General features: G+C 49.3%; 1 protein-coding gene across 2 annotated transcripts in view; it reads left to right on the plus strand.

Annotated features, from left to right (window-relative positions):
- ADAMTS2 (ADAM metallopeptidase with thrombospondin type 1 motif 2) overlaps positions 1–23,847 on the plus strand; it is a 217,824-nt gene that overhangs the window by 140,726 nt on the left and 53,251 nt on the right. For both annotated transcript variants that reach the window (XM_082723550.1, XM_082723551.1), the window contains exons 5-6: positions 3,399–3,482; positions 21,534–21,690. In XM_082723550.1, the coding sequence (XP_082579676.1) occupies positions 3,399–3,482; positions 21,534–21,690 (241 nt within the window). The remainder of the gene's footprint in view (positions 1–3,398; positions 3,483–21,533; positions 21,691–23,847) is intronic.

The following is a 23,847-nucleotide window of genomic DNA, read 5'->3' on the forward strand; positions in this document are numbered from 1 at the left end:
GGAGGTAGGGCTTAGGGAGTCTCCGGAGTCGGCCTAACTGCCAGCCTGACCCACAGCCTGGCCTCCTTGCTGGCCCTCAGCTGGGCATGCACCTCAGCAGCCCAGCCTAGCACATGCAAGCTGGCAGCTGACAGGCAACTCCAAAGGCAGGGCCTCCCTGCCTGGCCTCCGCTCAGTGGCCTGACATCCTAGACGGCCTCTGCCTTATAGAGCTTAGCACTGAGTGGTGGGGTTCCTGGGGTTCTGGCCATCCCCGGTCCCAAATCAGGAGTCAGGGTCAGAGCTGCTCAGTATCCAAGGACCCCTTACTTGAGATAAAAGCGACTATGGGCATAGTAGCAGGGTTCAGGGAACAGGAGGATCCCAGGCCCTGGTGGGCAAGGTCTGGTCCACAAGTGGGAAGGGGACCAGTCCTGCATCTTCTTCCTCCCTGAAGGGACCAACAAGGACCCCCTCACTCAGAGCCTCAGCTTCTCCATTGCTCAGGTGGTCAGTCATTCTGACCGCCATGGGCTGTTGGTAGCATAAAAAGAGCTAATTCTCTGAACTCAGTCCTAAATCCCTTCCAAATATCAAGGCAGGTTACCTGTCTTCCTAAAGCTTGTCACACTGTGGGCTTAGAGCCTCACCCTGCCTGCATGGGGGTAGGTTCCCTCAGGGTACACCCCAGACCAGCTCTGAGAAGTGCCATTAGAGCGTGGGCCCTGGAGAGGCATGGTCAGGGTAGTAAGAGAGCCTTGAGCCCCTCTTTTCTGGAGAGGCTCTGAGAGATGATCCCGAGACATTTTTCTTTCCCCTACCCTATACAGAGCAAAGTTGTACTGCTTCCCTCTGCCAACAAGGGGATGGGGCTGAGCCAGCCCAGAGTGTCCCAGAGCTGTGTAGGAGGTGCCCCCCCATTCCAGTTCCTATCACTGCTCACATCTGTTCCTTATCTCCACTCACCCCCAAATCTTAGCCCCACCCTTGACACTTTGACTGCTATAGTAGGCTCTGCTTTCCATAAAGGAGCCCGAGTCATCTTTGTAAAATACAGTGTCATTATCCTTCTATCATGACTCCATATCCTCCACTGCTCTTTGATTAGAACTGGAATCCTTCTTATTACTACTGAATAGCTATGTGGTCTGGCCTCAGGGGCCCTCTCCCCCTCCTCAGTCCTTGGAACACACGCCACTGCCTTTGACCCCAGGATGTTTGCACATGCTACTTTCTTTGCCAGGAGCATAATCCCGGCTTTGCTGAGCTAACTCCTTCTCATTTCTTATCTCTGAGATGAAATGCCACATCCTTTGGGGGCTCACCAATCCTCACCAATCAATTCACCATGGATATACCATCTGGGTTCCCTTCCCAGGGTCCTCTTCAGCATTGTCATGATCTTGAAGCTGTTTTTGTGACTTCTGAAGTCTCTACCTCCTGAGAGAGGGCCAGCTCTGTTGCTGGACATGCTGTGGGGCCAATAGCTTTCTCCTGGGTCTGCTGGGTACCTACCAAAGTCTGTAGAGAAGGAGAGGCCAGGCCAGGCGATTCTGGCCCCCAGGAGGTGGTGGGCTCTGTGAAAGACCAGGGTGGCTCAGTTGGAGAAGCCCCTGTAAGGGGCTTATTGCTGGCAGGGTGGACATCGCACCACAGCTCAAACGTGGGGGAAAAGGCAGCTTTTTTTTGTTCTTATAGTTGATGCCACCCTTGCTCCAGGATAGAAGGGAAAATGTGACCCAGCCCATGAGAGGTGGCTCAGGCCTTTCCCATTCAGAGGTCTTTAGGGGGAATAGTTAAGTCAGAGGGTAAGCCCTGACTCCAGGCTTGTTTTAGAACTCAGGCTGGTCTAACAAAATACCACAGGCTGAGTCGCTTAAGCAGCACAAATTAATGTCTCCCAGTTCTGGAGCCTGGAAGTCCATGATCAAGGTGTCAGCCAGTTTGGTTCCTAGTGAGGGCTCTCTTTCTGGCTTGCAGACATCCTCCTCCTTGCTGTGTCCTCACATGGTAGTGAGAGAGTGCACAAGGGAGCTCTCTGGTGTCTCTTCCTCTAGGGGCACTGATCTCATCATGGGGACTTCCACCTTCTTGACATCATGTAACCCTATCTGCCTCTCGAATGCCCCACCTCTGAATTGCACTGGGAGTGATGAGTTGGGGCGGGGAGGACACGATTCAGTCCATGGCAGGGCTGTTCATCCCCTGCCCCTCCTACCCTGGGGTAGCCACCCTGCATCTGCACACGTCTGTCCCAGCATGCTTGGTCCTGGGCCATGACCCTCCAGGCTGAGGGCCTGCAGTTGGGGTCGGTCCAGGTGTATTTTCTTTTCTGTAGCCAAGCAACATCTGCCCTCCTCTCCTCCAGGCCAGCGCTCCCCCCACCCCAGCCCCAGGCCAACCTATGAGCCAGCCCCCAACTATCCTGTCCACTATCCCTAGATCCCCTAAATGTACCTGGGAGTTGCTTTCCATTTGGGCCCTCCAAACACCCTTTCTAGATATGAACCCGTCCCCTCCCAGGTCCCAGACAGCAGAACCAAGCTCTCTCTACTTTTGGCTTCTTCCCAAATACCAGTGCTGTGGCTAGGGGTCAGGGCTGGAAGGAGTACAGTGAAACCTAGTCATTCCGCCCAGCCTTTCTCTGCTCCCTCCTCCCTTCTGTCCCCTCCAGCTACAGCAGGACCTCCCAGTGTCACTGCCTTTTTTGCTTCTACACCATGACTTTTGGTCAAAGGCCATAAGCCAAACTGTCTGGGCTTGCCTGTGAGAGATAAAGCAATACTTGGGAGATTAAAAAAAACCCTTTCTCTATTTTTAGAAGATTTTATTTATTTGAGAGAGAGCACGAGCAAGAGCAGCAATGGAGGGAGAGGAGAAGCAGGCTCCCTGCTGAGCGGGGAGTCACATACCGGGCTCTTGATCCAGGACCCTGAGATCATAACCTGAGCTGAAGGCAGATGCTTAACTGACTGAGCTACTCGGGTGCCCCCCACTTTTTAAAAAGATTTTTTAAAAATTTATTTGACAGAGAAACCCTTTTTCTTAAGAAAAACTGGGTTTTAGGGTTGTTGTCTCATTGTAGACCAAAAAAATCAAGTTTGACCCTCAAAGCTGGGCAAGGGTGTCTGTGTGTAGGGGTATGCACCCTGGCCTCTTCCCGTGACTTCATGGATGGCTATGATTTAGCATGGTGACAAGTATGGTGTCTTACTGTTTTCACCAGCACTATTCCTTTGCACACATGGGGAAATTCAGTGCTCACAAAGCTTCGTAAGACAGGGACTGTTAAGCCTGTTTCATAGAGGGCACGGCACAGTGTGGATGAGTCGGCAGGGCCTCCCCTGGGCCCTCCCCTGTCAGTGGCAGGTGCTCCTTGGGCCTGTGGTTCCTGCTGACACCCCTCCTTTGTCTTTCAGGTCAACGAAATCTATCATGATGAGTCCTTGGGGGCCCACATCAATGTTGTCCTGGTGCGGATAATCCTGCTGAGCTATGGGAAGGTAAGTGAGCCCCTGGTGTCTTCCTTTTTTTTTTTCCAAAGATTTTATTTATTTATTTGACAGACAGAGATCACAAGTAGGCAGAGAGGCAGGCAGAGAGAGAGAGAAGAGGAAGCAGGCTCCCTGCGGAGCAGACAGCCCGATGTGGGGCTCCATCCCTGGACCCTGGGATCATGACCTGAGCCGAAGGCAGAGCTTTAACCCACTGAGCCACCTTCCCTGGTGTTTTCCTGATACTGCAGAGCCCCTGTTGAGTGTGGGATGAGGGGGCCCTCCAGTGAGGCATGGGCCTCCTCTGGAGGCCCAAACCCCGGGGCTTGTCCCCAGCTGCCTTGTGCTCCTGAAAGAAACAAGAAACATGTGTGCCACCCCCATATTCCTGACCCCTTTCAATTCCTTGTTTTAAAATGTAGATTTTGTTATTATTCGGCTGTGGGGAGGCCAACCTATCAAGAGATGACTGCCATGGAAAAGATGGTCACCCACACAGGGCTATATGGGCAGGATGACAGGGTGAGTGGGCATAGGACTGGCCGGTATGAATAATTCCAGTGGGCTCTGTGCCATAGTTTAGCCGACTATGTAGGTATGTAACAACTATGTAACAACTATAGTACATCCTAGGGGTGATGGGAGTATGAGAGTCCCTTGAGGGAGGTGACTGGGGGTGCAGACTCTGAATTCATTGGTTTGCATTTGGAAAGTTCTCCAGAGTCAGTTGCTTAGTATCTGTAGGAATTTGCTGACCTCAGGAGGGTCAGTCCCTCCAGGGTCAGCATGGCCCCAGACTTCAAAGCATCAGAAACATGAGGATACTTGACCCCTCACTTCCCGCCCATCTCTTCTCCCCGTGTCCTTCTCCCCTTCCTAGCTTCTCTGTCCTTCTCTGCATAGCATCTGCCGTAACTAGACTCTCTTGCCCTTCCTAACCCCACTTGCTGTCAAACTTGGAGCCGTCTTTCCTAGCAGCATGTGGGGTCTGTGCAGCAGGGGGAGAAAGACCCTAGAGATAGTGACCTGACATGGAAAGATAAGGGGGTACAAAGAAAGGAGAGTTGGGAGGAAGGAAGGAGCTCCGTGCTGGGCAGCTCAGAAGGACCTTACCCATGTTAACTCACTGAGTCCAAGGGCAGATGGGGAGCTGGAGCTAGGATGATCCCCATTTCACAGATAAGAACACTGAGGCTTAAAGTGGCTTGCTGGTATTCTGGGTGAGTGGAGTGTCATTTGGCTCCTTGGGAGTTGGGCTTCTCATGCTCACAGCCAAATTCCAGAATCCATGGTCTGACTTCACTCAATATGTACAAAATCAGTCATCAGAGATGGTAATTAGGTGCAGGGTTAAACTCCTCTACTCAAAGACAGAGGGTCTCAGTCTCCAAAAATAAAATCCAACTGCACACAACTTACAAGGCCCATGGCATAAAAAAAGTGACAATGAAGGGCCCATACAGCTGGGTGAATTCCAGGAATAGTGGACGTTGAGCCCACTGTCTTTACCCAGAAAGCCTATCATTCCAGAGTAGAAGCGGTCACAGTGAGGGTACCAGTCATGGTCCATGTGCTCCCCACAGAGAACATAAAATATATCAAAGCAGACTGTGAGGACTAGGGAGAAATTGATGAAAACCTAACTGCAGGAATCTTTTATACTCTTTTTAAAACCTTTAACAGATTACTTTTTGAAAGGCATAGAAGTTTCAAATAATAATAATGTATGAAGTTAAATTAGCAGTTTTATCATTTTTTTCTTGGCCCTATCGAAGTATGTGCCTTCTTTTTGAAGAATCATAGAACACTTGAAAATTACAAAAGTGTTTTAGGTTGTAAAGGAAATTTCAGTGAGTTTTATACAGTTAAAACTGTTTGGGCTGTATTCTCTAACTCAGCACCCTAAAAATAGGGTGGAGGGAAAGGATATATTAACTGGGGCAAAAATCCAGTCTTTCTCTTTTTTTTTTTTTAAAGATTTTATTTATTTATTTGACAGACAGAGATCACAAGTAGGCAGAGAGAGAGAGAGAGAGAGGAGGAAGCAGGCCCTCTGCTGAGCAGAGAGCCCAATGTGGGGCTTGATCCCAGGACCCTGGGATCATGACCCGAGCCGAAGGCAGAGGCTTTAACCTACTGAGCCACACAGGCACCCCTCCAGTCTTTATTTATTTATTTATTTTAAAGATTTTGTTTATTTGAGAGTGAGAGAGAGCATGAGCGGGGGGAGAGGCAGAGGGAGAGGGAAAAGCAGATTCCCTGCTAAGCAGAAGCCCCACCCCCCGCAAATGCTGGGCTTGATTCCAGGACCCTCAGATCATGACCTGAGCTGAGGGTAGACCCTTAACCAATTGAGCCACCCAGGCGCCCCAAATCCAATGTCTTTAAACATTTGAAAAATGACCAGCCTGGAGGGAGACTATGAAAGCTGCAGTTACTTGGAACACTAATGAAAATAATAGTACTAGAGATCAGAACCTATGAGGTGTGGCCAAAGCTGTATTCAGAGGCAAACTTGCAAGTGTTTCCCAGACTGCACAACAGAGAATGAATACACACTAACCTATTGCATTGACTCAGTAAGGTTAACGAAAATGTCAACAAGAACCACAAACCAAAGAAAAAAAAAGACCTAAGGAGAACAAAAATAAGGAAATAAGTTTCAGAAAGACAGAAATGAAGAAATTAGAACAGAAATAATCATAACAATCAACAGAGCTTTGGCCAAAGCAAACCTCTGGCGTATGAATCTAGAAAAGCGGAGGGAGTACAAACTAAAAGATTAGAAAGGGTCTGCATAATAGAACCTACACCAGGGTGCTTACCTGGGCAGAAGAGGAAGTTGCCATTGTGGCATATATGGAAGTTGCCAGACTAGGCAGCTGCTAGACCTCCACTCGGGCCCACTCCCATCAGTGGAGGAGGCCACATGCACACCCTCCTCCAGTTATAGGAGGGTTTGGGAAGGTGTGGGCGCAATTATATCCCCCACTCTTTCCCTTTACTGCTGGAAGTGGGAAATGGGAAACTTCAGGTTGGCCCTGGAAGTAAAAAGAGGACTGCACTGATTATCTGAGCACCAGGTGGCAGCTTACATCCCGTCCGCCCCTGATTGCCCCCATATTGGTTCAAAAGAAAGATTTGGAAATCATGCACAGTTAATTGCTTGCTCGTGCTGGCAAAACCTCGGGTCTCATTTAGCCTAAAAGGTGTTGATTTCCCAAGGAAACAAACCCTGGTTTATTTTAACTACACCCTGTCGGGCTCTGTGCTAAACTGTCTGCACCCAAAGCTGTTTCTTCTTGTGGTTCTTCTTCTCCTCTTCACTGCTGTGGGGGCAGTAGATATTCATGACCCTGGTCCACCATTTGCAGAAGAGTCAGAACTTGAAGGTAGACAGAGATGCTGGCAAGTCATGGATTTCTTGGGAAATGAGAATATTTCAAAGCCGCCTCCAAAATATGTATAAACCACGGTAAGTCCCATAACCGTAGTGGGAGCTCAAGTTCTCCAGCATTTTCAGAGTTCCCGAAAATTACCTCTAAATCGAGAGTCAGATCATCTATTTTTGCCAGTGCATTCTTATTCACTTCTAAGGAATTATTAAGCAAGGATAATAGAACACCATAGAAATCATCTCAGAGCACATATATAGATATACTCTGACATCCACCCAATTTACTTTTATAGCCAGTGTGATTCCTATACTCAAAGCTGCCAAAGGTAGCATGTCCAAGACAATGTATAGACCTGTCTTCCTTCTAAAAATAGATATAAAAAAATCCCAAGGCTTTAAGAGTGTAATTCAATAACGCATAAAACGAAACTCCCACCATGATAAAATAGGGCTTATCCTGGGAATAAGACGATTGTTGACTTATCAGGAAGTTCATATAGTTCATATAGTTCATCACATCAGTTTGCCAAATGACAAAATTTCCTCATCTACCACATACTTCACAAAGGGTTTCTATGTGCCAAGTTCTGTGCTGGGCCACTGAGGTGGTCTCTGACCTCTAAGCCTGCTTCTAGAGCAGAGGTGTAGACAGGGAAATGATTATAACAGGGGTCAGAGACTCCTGGGGGGGAAGGTAGGGCAGGCAGGCCTCATGGAGTCAGGCCAAGCTACTGGAAGGGAGTAAAAGGGAGAAGAACCAGCACAGGGATGTTGTTCCAGGACCTGGTGTGCATTTCCAAGACAAGCCCTGGACTCCTATGTGCAGAATATGGGGCGGGAGCCTGGCTGGGGAAGGTGCAAGCACCATTGAAGATAGGTAAGCTGTGGATTGTACTGAGACCATAACCAGTGGCTGGAGTAAGGAAGACAGACAAAAGAGAACTTTCGGGGGTGTCTGGGTGACTCAGTTGGTTAAGCATCTGCTTTCTTTTTAAGTCATGTGTGCAAGGTCCTGGGATCAAGTCCTGCATAGGGCCCCCTGCTCTGCAGGGAGCCTGCTTCTCCCTCCCCCTTTCCCTGCTGTTTTGCCTACCTGTGCTATCTCTCTGTCCGATAAATAAAATCTTTTAAAAAAATAAAATAGAAGAAAAGAAAGAGAACTTTGTAGGAGGCCAAGTCTGGAGGGCATGGGTGCTGAGTGGTTGGATGAAGGTGGAGAGACACTGGGCCCAGGTCTTGGGCAGCCAGGTGCATCATGATGCCAAGCCCTGAGATGGAGAACACAGGAGAAGAGGGTGGTGGGGAGAAAGGCAGTGAGTTCAGTTGAGATGTATTGAGTTTGAGGTGCCTCTTGCCATCCCAGTAGAGACAGCCAGGGAGGGGCTGGTGTAGGGGTCTGGAGCTTCGAGAGAAGAGCTGAGCATGGCTTACGAAGACACCAGTGGGGTGGGGGGTACAAGGAAGTATGCTGAGTCGGGGGGCAGCTAGGAAAGAACCCCAGGAGCCCCTGACACTGAGGCGTTGATCTGCACAGGAGCTGGGAGAGGATCTCCTGGTATTCAGAAATCTGTGCAAACAGGTGGTGACATGACAACCAAAATTTTATTTAAAGGTGGAGAAAGAAGCACATGTCCCCAAAAGCACTCTACCTGGCTAATTATTCGGATGTTCATAGATGTTCACACAGGCAGATAGAGGGCTTCCACACTCAAGTCTCGGAAAAGCTTATAAAAGAACATAAAATGGATTCCTGGGTGACTCAGTCAGTTAAGCTTCTGCCTTTGGCTCAGGATCCTGGGATAGAGCTCCCTATAGGGCTCCCTGCTTAGTGGGGAGCCTGCTTCTCCTTCTGCCTCTGCCTGTCAAATGAATAAGTGAAATCTTAAAAAATAATAATAGCAATTAAAAAAGAAGATAAAAGAGGGGCGCCTGGGTGGCTCAGTGGTTTAAGCTGCTGCCTTCGGCTCAGGTCATGATCTCAGGGTGCTGGGATCGAGTCCTGCATCGGGCTCTCTGCTCAGCGGGGAGCCTGGTTCCCTCTGTCTCTCTCTGCCTGCCTCTCCATCTACTTGTGATTTCTCTCTGTCAAATAAATAAATAAATAAAATCTTTAAAAAAAAAAAAAGAAGATAAAAGAACGTAGAACAAGTATTCTTAACAGCCGAATTTCTCAGAGGCTTTAGGACAGAAGCATGCCCAGTGAATCTCAAGAGATGCATCAGGACACATAGTTTCTCAAACCTGTTTTTCGGTCAGTGTTCTGAGGAACCCGCTTTGGAAAATGCCGCCCATCCTGAGGCAGTCACAGTAATGTCGGCAACAAGAAGGTGACTTTGTTACTGAGGTTCTGGAAATTCTAGAATTTCCAGGGGTTCTTCCTGGGAGTGTCTTTATGACATGGAGCCAACATGGGAAAAGAACAGATAAAACCGTAAAGATTGTTTGCTGATGATCATGTACCTAGAAAACCCAGAAGGATCCGCTGTGAAGCTCTTAGAGGTAATAAAGAAGCTTAGTGAATTGGTCAAATAAAACATAGTTCTATAAAAATCACTAATTTTTGCATGAACCCACAAGCCTCCAATAGTAGGTATAATAGGGAAAGAAAAATTCCCTTGACAAAAGTAACCAAAAATATAAAATACCTGGCTTGGTCCTAACAAGATTCATATAGGACCTATTGGAAGAAAATTGCACATTGTTACTGGAAGGAAAAAAGCAGAAATGAGGGCTCCCTGAAAGGAGACTGGGGACAGTAGAGGTATCGATTTTTCCAAATTAATAATTGGAACTTGGATGAAATGATTCCAAGATTCATCTGGAAGCCTAAGAAGCCAGTCAAGACTGGCTGGGAAAACCTTGAAAGCTAAGCAAATAGAGGGAGATTTACTCCAGACATCTTGTGAGATGAAAAAAATTAAAATCATACCATATCTGCATAAGCACGAGCAGATCAATCAAATGAGCTCCTTAGCTCTGAAAACACACTTCTGTAGACACCATGAGATAAATGTAAGCGAAGTGGTTATTAAGTGTCCTAAATCAGTATAGGACTGATACACATTTCATCTATAGTAAATTAAATATGTGATAAATATAGGCCAATAACACATTCCACGACTTAAACCGCAAAGATCAAGAAGCAAACATTGGTTGCCAAGGGCTCCCTAAGCATAAGTGTAAGAGAAGGAACTATAAAGGGGAAGACAGATACATTGAATACTGAAAACATAAAGCTTCTGTCAAGAAACAATTAAAAGACAAAGCCCAGGCATGAAAAACACTTGCAATATGGCAAAGATATCCTAGTATGTGAAGAGCTCCTGCAAATCATAGGAGAAATAGAATTGGCAGTGGATATCACAGTACGCAGAAGAAAAATACAAATGGCCAAAAATTAAGGGAGAAAATATTTAATTGTGCTATGAAATAAATAAAACCGTTTACCATTTTTAAAGCATCAATGTGTTAAGATTAGAAAGAGGGATTTAAATGCTGGTTTGGGTGGATGAAGCAATACACTTTTCTGATGTGAGTATAAATGTGTACATATTTCTAGAAGGAAATGTGACAGTACTCACCACTGCCCTTAAAAAGTTCTTCATGTCTGCCCCCATTCATTCCTTTCTATGACTGTATCCCAGAGCTGTGGACAAACATTTAGGAAGAAGACAAAGGCCGTGGCCTTTTTTCTGGGTATAAACCACAGGAGGAAATCTGAACTTTCCACTCCTAGGGGCCTGATGAAATACATGCTAAAGTGTCTCTGCAGCAGAATATGGGACCGCCAGGAAATCCCATTTCCAAAGCCTCCTAAAGAGCCCTGGGGAGTGGTTACAGCCTAAAGTTAACTTTGTTTGCTTTGAAAAAAAAAAGGAGCCTATAACTTAGAGTAAGAAGGTCTTAGTTTTGTGTACAAGAATCTATACAGAAGGGACTGGAAGGAGTATATCAAATGTAACTATTACTTCTCTCTGGACGGTTGGCCATGGATTTTTATTTTCCCCTTTGCACTTTACTGAATTTTCTTGATATATCATGATAAGCATGTTTCTTTTAAAATAGAGCATTTTTAATTATGAAAAGATGGTTTACATTTTTTTTAGAGCATTTAAAACTGGTAGAGTCCAAGTAATCCCGTTGAACTGAATGCACCCGATTAGGATCTCTAGTGGTATGCCTCAGGGCTCTGACATGTCCAGCATTTTACTCCTGATTTGAAGGAGAACATAGAAGGGACTTCCTGCTTTCACTTGGCACCTCCTCTCTACAGTGGCTTGGGGACAGGTGGGGAGGGATCTGTGTCCTTCTGCCCTCAGGATCACTATCTTCCCTTTCCCGTGGTTGGGCCCAGGGACTCTGCCACCTGCATGCTTAGGGGACCTCTGAGCAAGCCATCTGGGCTGGAATGCAGGCTGCTGCAGGTGCACGGCCTTACCTGCAGGTGAGGCCAAATCACCTTATGGCCAAGGCCCATCTGGCCCTGCCCCTTACATGCTGCCTCATGGGAAGGGGTTCTTCCTTGCCAGGGCCATGTGTGTACCCCCCGCCCCCAGCCGAGTCTTCCATAGGCAGAGTGGGGAGTAAGGGGAGTGGGCATGGACCCCAGTGTCAGGCTGCAGCCTGCTCTTCCCACGGACATATGGGGAGGTGGGCAGGCCGCAGCTGGCAAAAGGGGTGGCTGGACCTCACCTGGGCAGTAGGGCAGACTCAGTGAGACCAGGACTAGTAGAGTGGAAACCGAGAGTGGGGGACCAGTGCCCCTCCCAGCCCCCCGACTTCATGTGGGAAGGAGTTTAGGAATTAGAAGGGAGAATCTGGAGTGGGATGCATACTTTAAGAGCAAAATCCAGAGGGCCCACTGTGTCCCAGCCACAGGCTCAGCAGACAGGCCTCAGACCTCTGCCTATGACATTGGAGGAGTCAGGATAGAGAACGTAGCAGAATCTGGGGGATTGCCCATTCACAGTCTCCTCAGCCTGGCCCTCTCCGGGTCCCTGGGGATACAGCTGGGCTGACCAGTCTCCTATAAGCCAAACTCACCCCATGCTCTGCTTACTTTGTCCTGCCCTCCCCTGCCTGTCCCCTGAAAGCCCTTGGGCCCAGGTGAGGCCCATGAGGCTATGGTGGAGGTCTCTGGGAGAGGCTGGTGCCCATTGTGTATCCTGGGGGATTCCAGAAAGTTACGGGATCTGACTGATGCTCAGTCCTCCTTCAGCTTCCATAATGTGGCTCTCGGTTTCCTGAGGGAGGACACCCCGCAGCAGGACAGGCAGGGAGATAGAGTTAGGAGGACACAGCTGGCCAAGGACAGGGGGACTGGTGCTACACAGGTACCCTGATGTGAGGGAACTCAGGGGAGGCTGGAACAGGGTGTTCAGCCTGGACACAGAGCATTAGGAACCTAGGGACTGTGCAGCGTGCCTGGCTACTGGCTCTGGTCTATTGAAGTAAGCACAGTCGTGGGCCACAGGACTCATAGCAGCGGCCACAGGAAAACAGGGCCCATCTCACTGACCTGGAGCCATTGGCCAACTCAGGAAATTGACCATCCAGGGCCAAGGTTGCTGAGCTAGACACAGAACACCCCAGCCCCAAAGGTCCATCACTGACCGATACTCCTGGAAAGTATATTTCAAAGGAATTATTAGAAAAGTAAAATGTGACAAAACCAAGATTTACAAAAAGACCCAGCCCAGACTTTTTATTATTAAATAAGGTTCACATAAAATCACACCATCAGATTGTTAAAAGAGTTCTCCTTTCGACACTTATCTTGTTGGTGACAGTTAACAGGGTATGTCCACCGGTCGCAGGCCCTGTTCTGCACAGCCACTCAGGGGTGAGACCCTGTTCAGAGGTCTCTGTGGGGTGTCATGGGAACTGAAGGAGTAGGTCGATCTGGGTTCCCCGTGCTCTCCAGGAATGGAGCGTGAGCTCCTCATAAAGGCACCAACGAAAGAGTATCGTTTCAGAGTCTTGAGGGAAGTTGAGCAGGGGGTGGCCCTGGATGGAGTAGCTGGACCCATGACCTCCCAGTAGGGAGGTCTGAGGAACAAGAGGCCCAGCATTTGTGTCAGAGGGAATGGGTTCTCCTCATTCAGGGAGAAACCAGGCAAGGCTTCTAGACTGGGGGTCTGGAGATAGGGTTTGTCTCATCTGCAGGTGTGTTCTGGTGAGCTGTTCCTCAGGGAACTCCTGTTCCTGGCAAGGAGAGAGAACCCTATCCCTGGGTGGGTTTAAGCATCAGGCAAGCCACGATGACTGTAGCCAGGACCACTGTGAGGAGAGGGAATGGAACAGTGCCCCCCAGAAACTGGGGGTTCTCAGCCAGGGCTATGGGCTAAGGCAGACTTGGGGCAGAAAGCGACCCCTGTATTCAGATCCCATTATTCATTCTAAATTATGATGGGTATAGACCAGCTCCCCCAAGCCTGTCCCCAGACCCCACAAGACTCCAAAGGGCATAAAATCGTTAGCATTTACATGAGTGACATGTTGTTTGTCTTCCAGCTTATGAGAAGCCTCCGAGTTATCTCAAGTTTTTCCTAAAACAACATTTTTCTCCATTTCTTAAAAAAAAAAGAGAGAGAGAGAGACAGAAGAAAGGAGATTATCTTATTTTATACAACATGCCATCAGCCAGGGAGCAGACCATCAGCAACACTTGAGGGTTGCATAGCAACTGGCTTTTCAATTGATTTTTTTGAGAAGGCACCAAAGCTACTGAACTGTTCTCATTTTAAATATTTCCTAGGATGATGGAAATCAAAGCAAAGGGAAATCAGAGACTTGGGGATAATCAGAGAAGAACATGAGGTATCTGGTCGTGAAAGACCCAAGTGAAGACCAAGTACAGAGTTCTTGCAGGGATTTTTCAGTGTTGGAGGGAAAGAAATTCAGGCTGTGGATCCCTTAGTGGGAAACGAGAGAAGAGAGTGCTGGGGCCAAGGGGTCTGTGTCCCAGGGCCTAGTGCCACTGTCCTTCTTACTATGTGCCCTTGGCCATTGCTCACTCTTGCTTGACCTTGACTCTCCTGTTGGTATGAGGGGGTTTGGAGCACTTCAGGGACAGTCCCCAGTCTCCCTAGAGTCTGGGTGCCATGCCCCAACCTAATGGTGGTTGGCCCCTATCATCCCGGTCTACCTCCCGAGCCAGTCGTCCCAGGCTCCAGAGAAGCACAAGGATTCGCAGGGGTTGGGCCCTGTCCCTCGGAGGCCTGCCATGGCTAAGCTTGGGAAGGTTCATGCTGAGAATCCCATGCAGGCAGCTTGGCTTTTCTCTGGAAATAATAGGCCTTCATGGTATGGGAGTCCCAGGCACAGAAAGAAGGGGCTTGCCTGTCTGGCCTGTTGCCTGTCCAAGATGCCCATCCTGGTGAGCTCTGAGCTCACTTCGCCCACACAGAGCATCCACGGGGCAGGCGCACGGCCACCCCCACCTGACAGTGGGGTTGCCGGCTCCAGGGGCCAGGTGTTCTGCAGACGTTACGCTGTGGGGAGCTGCTTTGCTCTGAGGCAGCTGCAGTGCTCTTATTCCACTGGCTGGGGCGTGCAAGCCCCAGGCTCCTTGCCCCTTCCTCCCCTCAGGTGCTTCCCCATGGAGGGTGATTTTGGCATCACTGCCATGGGATGCCAGTGGAATCGAACAGTACAGATTGGGATGCTGCTGAACATCCTGCAGTGCACATGACAGCCTCCACAACAGAAGTACCTGACCCCCAGTGTCCACAGTGCCAAGGCCAAGAAGCATGCTCCGCTCATCTGAGCCCAGTGGGCCCTGTCCTTTTGCAGGTCTGGGCTCTGGGCCCACTGTCCGGGGACGATGAGAAGGCTTTGGGGTTGAAGCCCAATCCCCTGGAACATGAGCTGCAGGCATTCCCTAAAGGTGGGCTGGCTCTCCAGGGGACTGGCATCAAACCTGCATCTTTATCATCATTGCCACCACAGCGACAGGGACAAGGAACATTTATCCGTGCTGACCGTCACTGACAAAGCCCCTGTGCTCCTGGCTCTGCCCTGTGGTTGTACCCATTCTGCAGATAGGGAGCTCAGCACAGTGAGGTAACTTGTCTGAGAACACACGTGGAAGAGAGATGAGCAGGTCTCTAACCCCAGGACTCTCATACTGCCCAGGTGAGCCCCACCTGTCACCTGCATGTGCCCTGGAGAGCTGCTAGACAGCTTTGGGTCTGTGGGGACTCCTGATATGTGGCTGCACCAGGATAGCCACCCCATGGTTGGGTTCTATTCCAGCCTGCTGGACCGGCCTCCAGGCTACCGGTCCTTGACGGAAGGAGGGAAGAACATAAATCATTCAGTTCATTCAAGGGCAAACTGGAAATGTCAGAGAGCAATGATTGGAGCAGAACTTCTGACCAGGTCTTAATTAGCGTATGTAGGGTGGGACCGCAGACGTTGTCTCTGGCCTTCAAAGTCCCCTTTGCCTGCCTGCACTCAGAGGTGCAGCCTGGCATCCCAGCAGCCGGTCACCCGGCTCTACCGTTCCTGTGGCAGCAGCGCCACCTGGTGTCCACCTTGGGGCCCCGCCCTTCCTTTCCTGACCCTCTGGTTTCCTCTGCCTGGGAAATAGAACATTTCCGATTGCATCGTGGCTTCCAGACCCACCTCCACCTCGGTGTAGGGAGGAGACTTGGGCTGTTTACTTAAGTTGGCCTTGATGTGGTTCCTCCTGTAGATAATAATAGCACCTGTATCTTAGGGCAATTTTACAGCTTAACTTAGGTGCCACCTATAAACCTGGACCCACAACCCAGCCCCCCGCAGGGTGCAGAAATGCCCCTTCCACGGGGAGCACGGGGTGACCACCACTCCACTGTAGTTTGCTCTGTGCACCCACAGCTTCTCCCAGGGGAGGAGCTCCCATCTGCGAGGTCCTTGACCGGTGCTGCGGCCACCCACTTGCTGGGCTCATGCATCCCTGCACAGGTGGGAATGGCAAGCTATACAAACAGGTTCTCCTAGAGAAACCTGTGCAGAGGCAAGCAGGCAGCCAAGAGACAGGTGCCTTGAGGGCTGGGAGGAACACAGGTGCTCTAAGCCAGCCCAGTGTGAGAATCTCTTTCTTAACTGAAACAGGTAACTCTCTTTGGCACTTTGGAAGAAGATCTGGTTGGGAGAAATAGATGTTTCCTCTCCTCGCTGGGAGGAGAGAGCTCACCAGCTGTGGTCCATGGCAAAGACAGGGCAGGGTCCGTGGGGGCCCAGAGAGTGGGGACCATTGGAGGGCTGTGTGGATGTGGCTGGATGGCAGAGATGGCGGCCGGGTTGCAGCAAGAGGAACCATCAGAATCCAAGTGAGCCACATGGGCTGGCTCAGACCACTCTCCTGGGGTCTCCCCTCTCCTCTGCTTGGGTATCTCTGTCTGCCAGGAGTCCTCTGAAGCTCCAGGAACCTGTGGGAAGGCCAGGTAGCTCTCAGGAAGTGGGAGGAGAGGTAGAGGAAAAGCTAAATCTGGGGTGCTGGAGACATGTTCTTGGGGGGATTCTTCAGGAAAAACCTGCTTCAACCTGTTCACTCCTTTTGAGCCTCTATTCCTCTGTCCTCACTCTGGTCTTGGGCCCAGCCGTGCTCAGGGGTGGGCAGAGCACCTGGACTGATCCCTCAGGGGCTGCACCCAGATAAATGGGAGAGTGCCCCAAAGCAAACTGTCAGCTCTTACCAAGCAAGCAAGCTGATCAGGAGAAGACAATCCCTTGGTCAGAAGAAGACAATCCCTTGATGGTGTCCCCAGGTGCTGTGGACCTCACACGCCCCCTGCAAGCTCAAAGTCCTCTCCTCTTGCGTCCTGTGTTGGCCCCCTTGCCACCCTCCACCAAAGCCAGAGGCCTCCTCCTCCCCTGCTTGCCAGCCCACACACCTTTCCTGCTCATCTCCTGCCATGCCATGATCCTGATTCTGCTGGTAGGGCACCAGCAACACTCCCATTCCACACCGTCCCCCTCCCGCATCCCCTGCCTTCTCCCTGAATCAGAGGCTGAGTACCTGCTGCAGGGCACAGGTCACTGTCAGGACTCAGGCTGGCCCCCGCATACCTACACCCTCCTGAATGCTCCAGACCCAGCAAGGATGAGGATCCCCATCCTCGGTTCTTTCGTGCACATCTTAGATGGGCCAGAGCCCTCAGAAAGTTGGGACATGGGCAGAGCAATAGGACATACAAGCAGCTCTGCCTCTTGGGTGCCTAAAAGCTGACATCACCTTCCTCTTCCATCTCTCAGAATCCCATCTGGGCTGCTCGCTCACAGAGCCCAGCACACAGCCCGAGTTTTCTGAGATCTGCTTCCCTAGGACCACTCCCTCCTGGTGCAGCCCTTTCCCAGCCTCTTTCTCTGCCCCCTCTCCCCCCGCCCTCTGGGAGTGTCCTCAGAACCCAAAAGCTGGAAGCGGGTCCCAGACAACCTATGCTCTGGATCCTGCAGCCCAGGCCCCTGTGGGACCTGAGAATGCACGCGGCAGTATGCCTTCGTGAAATGGGCAAAGACAAGGCGAGAACAAAACGCAAATCAATATTTCAATAAATTATCCTGCCGCAGTGGCAGAAACATGCCGACTGCCAGAGGGGCTGGGCAGCTGGGCTGAACCATAAGAATCTCTGCGAGGAAGGAGGTGCTTGCCAGTGTTGGGGCCAGTGGAGAAGGGCACATTGTGGGGGCTGTTTGCCTGAGGACCTTTATTCTGCGGTTGTCAACCTGGTGACCCAGGGGATGTGTTTTGTTTTGTCCATGTAACTGACTTTAAGTGGGGTCAACATTTACTGAGGCGGCCTACATTTAAGTGAGGTCGGCTTACTTTGGAAGATCCACATTCAAACATTGGCCTGAAAAATACAGTCTGGCAGCTCGGGGTCCCTGCATTTCTGCATACCCACAGTAGCAGGGTGCTGAGTGCTCTTACCCTGGCTTTGCTACTGTCCTCGCTTACCACTGATCGACCCTCACCTTCTTTATCATGCCGAGGAAATATTTCTGTGTACTCTTAGCCCTTCTCGGTGGACAACACAAAAGATAGTTTTGTTTTTCATACAACCCACCTGCCTCACTGAGTTACATCACCTGTCTCACCTCTGTTGGCATTTGGGTGAACTCCCAAATTGTCAAAATTGGTTGAACTACACCCTGCCAGCACTTCCTACAAGTCTACCTCCCGAGCACTCTGGCCTCTTTCCCCTTACCCCCAACCTGCTATGAGCCTCTTTCAGCCTGGTTCCTGCCCTTGGTTCTGTCCCTGACCGTGTGGTCCTTTTCCTGCTCTCTGGCCCTGAAACAGGTGTGTCTTTCTGGCTGGACTTTGGACTCCTCCTCAAAGATGTGGCCAGAGCTCTTCTCCCACTGGTGTGGGGCACACTAGCTGGACACTGAAGACCAGCCACTGCCCTTGACTGGAGTTTCCGTGGTTCCCCCAAGGAAAAAGTACATTGCTCAAGACTCACAACAAGTGATGATAACACAGCTCACACTGATTTTCAAGGGAAAGGTTGCCGGACACATGAATGAGACGCATCTCTGTGACAGGCAGCCTCTAGGAGGGCCCCTGTGACCCCACCTCTTGGTATTCACACCCTGGAATAGTCCCCTCCCCTTGAGTGTGGGCGGGACCAAGATTCCCTTCTAAGTAGCCTGTGGTTCCTGTCTTGGGTGTGTGTGCACTGTGTTGCTGTCTCTCAGGTTGCCCAAGCTGGAGGAAGCAGGCTGTGGTAGGTTATTGTTCTGGGGTGTGGCTGGAAACCTTGGTCCAGTAGCCCACGAAGAGCTGAGTTCTGCCAGCAGCCAAGCAAGCAAGCAGGGGAACTGGTCCTCCCCCAGTGGAGCCTTCAGTGAATGAGACCACAGTCCCCACCTCTGCTTGCCAGCAGTCTCAGGAGAGACCCTGAGCCAAAGTACCTAGCTAAGTTGCCTTTGGATTCCTGCCCTGCAGAAATAGATGATAAATGTTTAGAGGTTTTCAGGCCATACATTTTTGGAATCACCTGGTGCACAGTGACCTAAGAGATCCACAGCAGGGTGGCCTCAGGCCTGGGTGAGCCAGGTGGTCATGTGAGGACACCAGGAGTTGACTCTTCTCCAGCCCAGGCCCAGCTCTCTCTGTGTTGGCTTTTTCCTCAAGTGGGATCTCCTCCCATGGGGACAGGGGCACCAGCAGCTCCTGTCTCATGGTCTCACACCTTTCCATCTCTTTGGCCCACTTTGGTTATGTGCTCACTCCAAGCCAGCACGGTGCCAGGAAGATGTGGTGCTGAGATTAGCCAGGCCTTGAACCCTCCCACATTGAGCCTGGGGTCACACCCAGATGAACAGAGGGGAAGTTTTACTGAAGGGGGCCTGAGCTGCTGTTGTCAGACAAGTCTAGGCACGAGTAACTGCAGCCCACCAGGGCTTTGGAGGGAACCAGACTAGAATTAGCTCAACAGTGGAACCCTAAGGACCCTGAGGGCCAGCCAGCCCATCATGGGCAATAATCTCCTGATATGTGGACTGGCAGACATGGCCCTGGAGGAACCAGAGCCCCTTCGTGGGAGGTGGCCCAGCAAGGCTGCTCAGCTGCTTTGTGGGCTTCGTGAGTGGGGAGGTCACACACCAGTGGGGGCTCTGTGGCCATCCTAGATCGAGTTCTCATTGGCGGCCTAGTGATATCCCTCAGACCTGGACTCAGGCTGGCAATCTTCAGCTCACTGGGGACAAGCACAGGCCCCAATTTCTAGCACCAACTCACATCCGCCCACAACAGTCTTTTCCTTATTCTTCCACCCAGAGCTCATTCCTTAGAAGGGAGATCCTCCCACCTGATTGCTTCTTCAGAGCTGCGACTTCATAAGGTTTTCTGGAGGCAGCTACCACCTGGCGGGGACTCGGGCTGACCTGCAGGCGTCTGACTTAGATGGGACACAGATGCCACACTCCCTCCGCCCCTCCTGTGTCAGTCAGTGTGGGCAAGGTTGCGCTACGGCCTTATGACAACAGATACTTATTTCCTGCTCCTGTTATGTGTTCCATGCCTCTGTCACTTGGGGTCTGGGTGACAGAGCAGCCACCATCTCATACTGATGGTTGACAAGCCAGTGAGGAGAGATCGCTGCAGGGTTTCCTGTGGGCAGAGGCACAGGTCACTTCTGCTCACAGCTCACTGGCCAGAGGTAGTCACACTCTCTTTCCAGTCATGATTGGGGCAATCCCGTATGTCCCTTTCCCTACTGCAGCTTCCTCTGGGCTGTCCATCTCTGTGCCTGTGTCCACTGGGTCCTGGTCACCACAGCTGTGATTCCAGTCTGTGACTTCCTTCACTGGGACTCACTAGGTCTCATTATAACAAGCACTCTTACCTCCCAGGTGTTTTGTGTTTGGGAGTTGGGAACTGGTGTGCCATCTTCTAAGTCACTGACTCGGATGATGCAAGAGAACTCTGGCAGTGAGCAGTCCTCCCAGCCTTGAATCATTCTTCCTTCTTCTAGAACAGCCTGGGTTCCCAGCAGTACCTATATCTACTCTCCGCTCCTTCTGTACGTGAAAAGGAGCATCTGGCTATACTTAATGGATGTATTTATGCCAGGGAAGAAACAAAACACCTGCAGACATGTCTAATAGGGAATGCATAGCTCTGCTTTATGGACAGATGGATCCTGTCCATCAGGACTCTTTGCCTGGAGGGAACTATTCGGTGGTGGGAATTCATAGTAAGAGAAGCTGACATGCTGCCTGGCATGAAGACAGCAGAGAGCAAAGGGAAGTGTGCCACACAGGGGAGCCTTGCTTTGGGGACAATATGGTGTATGTTTTGTTTGGGGAGGCAGTTTAGGGCAGGGTGTTAAATCTAGACATGGGTTTTAGGCTTCCCAGCTGTGTGGCTAAGGGCAAGTTACTTGACCTCTCTGAGCCTCACTTTCCTGCCTCTCAGGGTGATTGTGAGGACTGAATAAGAGAGAAAATGCCAATGCCATGGTGCAGAGTGGGCTGCTGTGCTGCCTGTCCCACAGCCCACCCTGGGTCTTGAGTATGCGTCATGATACCAGTGGGATGTGGGGCTTCCTGTCCGTTGTTCCTGAAGGAATTATCACTATGCTCCTGTTCTGTATGTGGCTCCTTTGCTAGATCTGCTGCAGTTTCTCTCCTCTGCAGTGTTTATGCTGTTTTCTGTACGACATTCAAACAAGGGGGCAATGTAGGGCATCCTGTCCCCTTCTCTGGGCTTCCACACCATGTTGGGAGTTCTGTCTACCCTGCCTGGGACCCTGCCAGAGCTATGAGCTCTTTAACATGAGGTCCACGTTGCACTGGCCTCCTGCCCAGGACCCGTACAGAACAGGAGCCTGATAGACAGCCACAGATGCCCCTGGAAGTGAGGCGGGATGGACTGTGTGAGGCCTCAGATGGCCTCAGAACTTGGCTTCCATGTCTCACTTGAGAAGTGGGCTGTGGTTTCATGTGGAAACTCATGCAGGCATGTGTGACTGGGGAGCTTTTCCTCCACTCAGAAGAGTGGAGCCAAGTGGAAGGTGGAGCCTGAGGGGCACTGGACTCAGCTCCATGTGGCCCAGGGCTCCAGCAGAAGGGGGGGGGGTCTGTGAACACTACTGCCTGCTCAGCTCCCATCCTGTCTACCTGACACGTTAATCCCTTGCTTTCATCTTTCCTGCCCACCCCTGCAGTCCATGAGCCTCATTGAGATTGGGAACCCCTCCCAGAGCCTGGAGAATGTCTGTCGTTGGGCTTACCTCCAGCAGAAGCCGGACACAGGTCACGATGAGTACCATGATCATGCCATCTTCCTCACGCGGCAGGACTTCGGACCTTCGGGCATGCAAGGTGAGCCTCAGCTCTGCAGGGACCCAGAAAGGAGGGAGGCTGGGCATGAGCCATTGGCCCTTGTGAGGGTCCCTGGCAGCCTTGGTCCAGGCTGGGAAGGGTGTCAGGGCAGAGAGAGGCTGTGGCCGCCTTAGCCAGTGAGGGCTGTGTAAGCTTTCGTGACCTCTTGGCTCATCGAAAACCACTGTGGCCTCTGCCATTTCTCCCAGGAAAGTGCATCCCTCAGGGGGACAGCAATGGTCAAAGGTGGTGAAATGGCTCACACCTGGGGCTGGCAGCCCAAAGACCAGATGGGATCCAAGGCAGAGTTGTTTGCTTCCCCCCATTTTTAAAAAACAAATTTGAGTAAGTTTTCCATCTTTAGAAGTTAAAGGATTTCACTTAAAAATTCAAACTATATAAAACTGATAGATCTAAAAGGAGAAATTGACAAAGCCTACAATTATAATTGAAGATTTTAACATATTCTTAGTAACTGATAGAACAACAGATAAGAATGTTTGTAAGGATACAGAAGACTTGAATGAAGAAATGACCTAATGAGTTATAGAATACTACACCAGACAGCTGAGGGATACACACTCTTTGATGACTGCAGCACGAAACCATACCAAAGCAGACTACAAGGTGCCATAGGGAAATCTCAACAAAAGACAGAGAAGATCGAAACCACACACTGGAAAAGAAAGATAACTTGAAAAATTATGAATACTTGAAAATTAAATATTATGCTCATCAGTAATCTGTGGATCAAAGAAGGAACAGTAGAAAGTAGAATATATCTTTCAACAAAATGATAGTGACAGTACGGCATATCAAAAATTGTGGATATAGCTAACATAATGATTAAATTGTATTTGTAAACTTAACAGTTTACCGGTCAACCACATCAACGAAAATGACTAAACCAAATCAGTCAATCAACCAAAACAGCTAAAGAGTTAGTCATAGAAACATCTATCTCAAGAGATTCAAAAAAGAATAGCTAACTAAACTCAACAAAAATGGAAGGGAGGAGATTATAAAAGTAAGAGCAGGATTGTTGAAATGGGAGACGGTTATAAAGAAAATCAATACAATCAAAATTTGGTTCTTTGAAAGATATCAGTTAGAACCGAATGCCCCCAGCCCTGCTAGTTTAAAAAAGAAAGGAAGAAAATACAGATTTACTAAGATTAGGAATATAAAAGGGATCTGATTACAAATCTGACTTTAAAAAAGGTAATAAGATAATGAGAAGATATTTTGAACATCATTATGCTGATAAACTTATTAATTTAGATGAAAGGTATAAATTCTTTGACAAACATAAAATCTGAGAAAAAAAGGAAAATCCGAATAGTCTCATATCAACTAAAGATACTGACTTTATGATTAAAAGCCTCCCTTCAAAGTAAGCTCCAGGACTTGATGGTTTCACCAGAGAATTTTTCCTAATTTTTAACGAAGAATAATACCAATCATACAATTTCTCACAGAAAGAAAAGAGAGAAACATTTTTCCAACTGATTTTATGAGACCTGCTAGCATTGATACCAAAATCTGAGATTGACTTGACAAAAACAAATTATAGGCCTATCTCTCCCATGAGTATATATACAAAATCCCAAACAAAATAGCAAATCAAATCCAGTGCTATGTGTAAAAAGCACTGTGTGACAATGAATTTGGGCTTATCCTAGGAATGCAAGGTTTAACATATGAAAATCAATCATTGTAATTCTCCAAATTAATAGAACAAAGGATAAAAGCTTATGAAATCATCTCAATTGATGAAGGAAAATTATTTGACAAAATTAATAATCATTTATGATCAAATATCTTATTAAACTAGGAATAGAAGAAAATGTTCTAAATGTAATAAAGGATACTTAGCAGAAAAAAAAAAAAAAGCTCTAGCAAACATCATATGTAGTGGTGAAATGTTGAAAGGATTTCCTCTAGACCTGAGAATGGGTCAAGAATACTTGCTATCACCACTTGGATTCGATATTGTAGCAGAGGTCCCAGCCAGTGAAATAGGCAAGAAAAAAATAAAAATATAAGGGTCAGAAAGGAAGAAATCAAACTCTTTTTTTTTTTTTTTTAAAGATTTTATTTATTTATTTGACAGAGAGAGATCACAAGTAGGCAGAGAGGCAGGCAGAGATAGAGAGG

The sequence above is a fragment of the Mustela nivalis genome, assembly GCF_964662115.1.
Source record: "Mustela nivalis genome assembly, chromosome: 3".
NCBI classification, from domain to species: Eukaryota; Metazoa; Chordata; class Mammalia; order Carnivora; family Mustelidae; genus Mustela; species Mustela nivalis.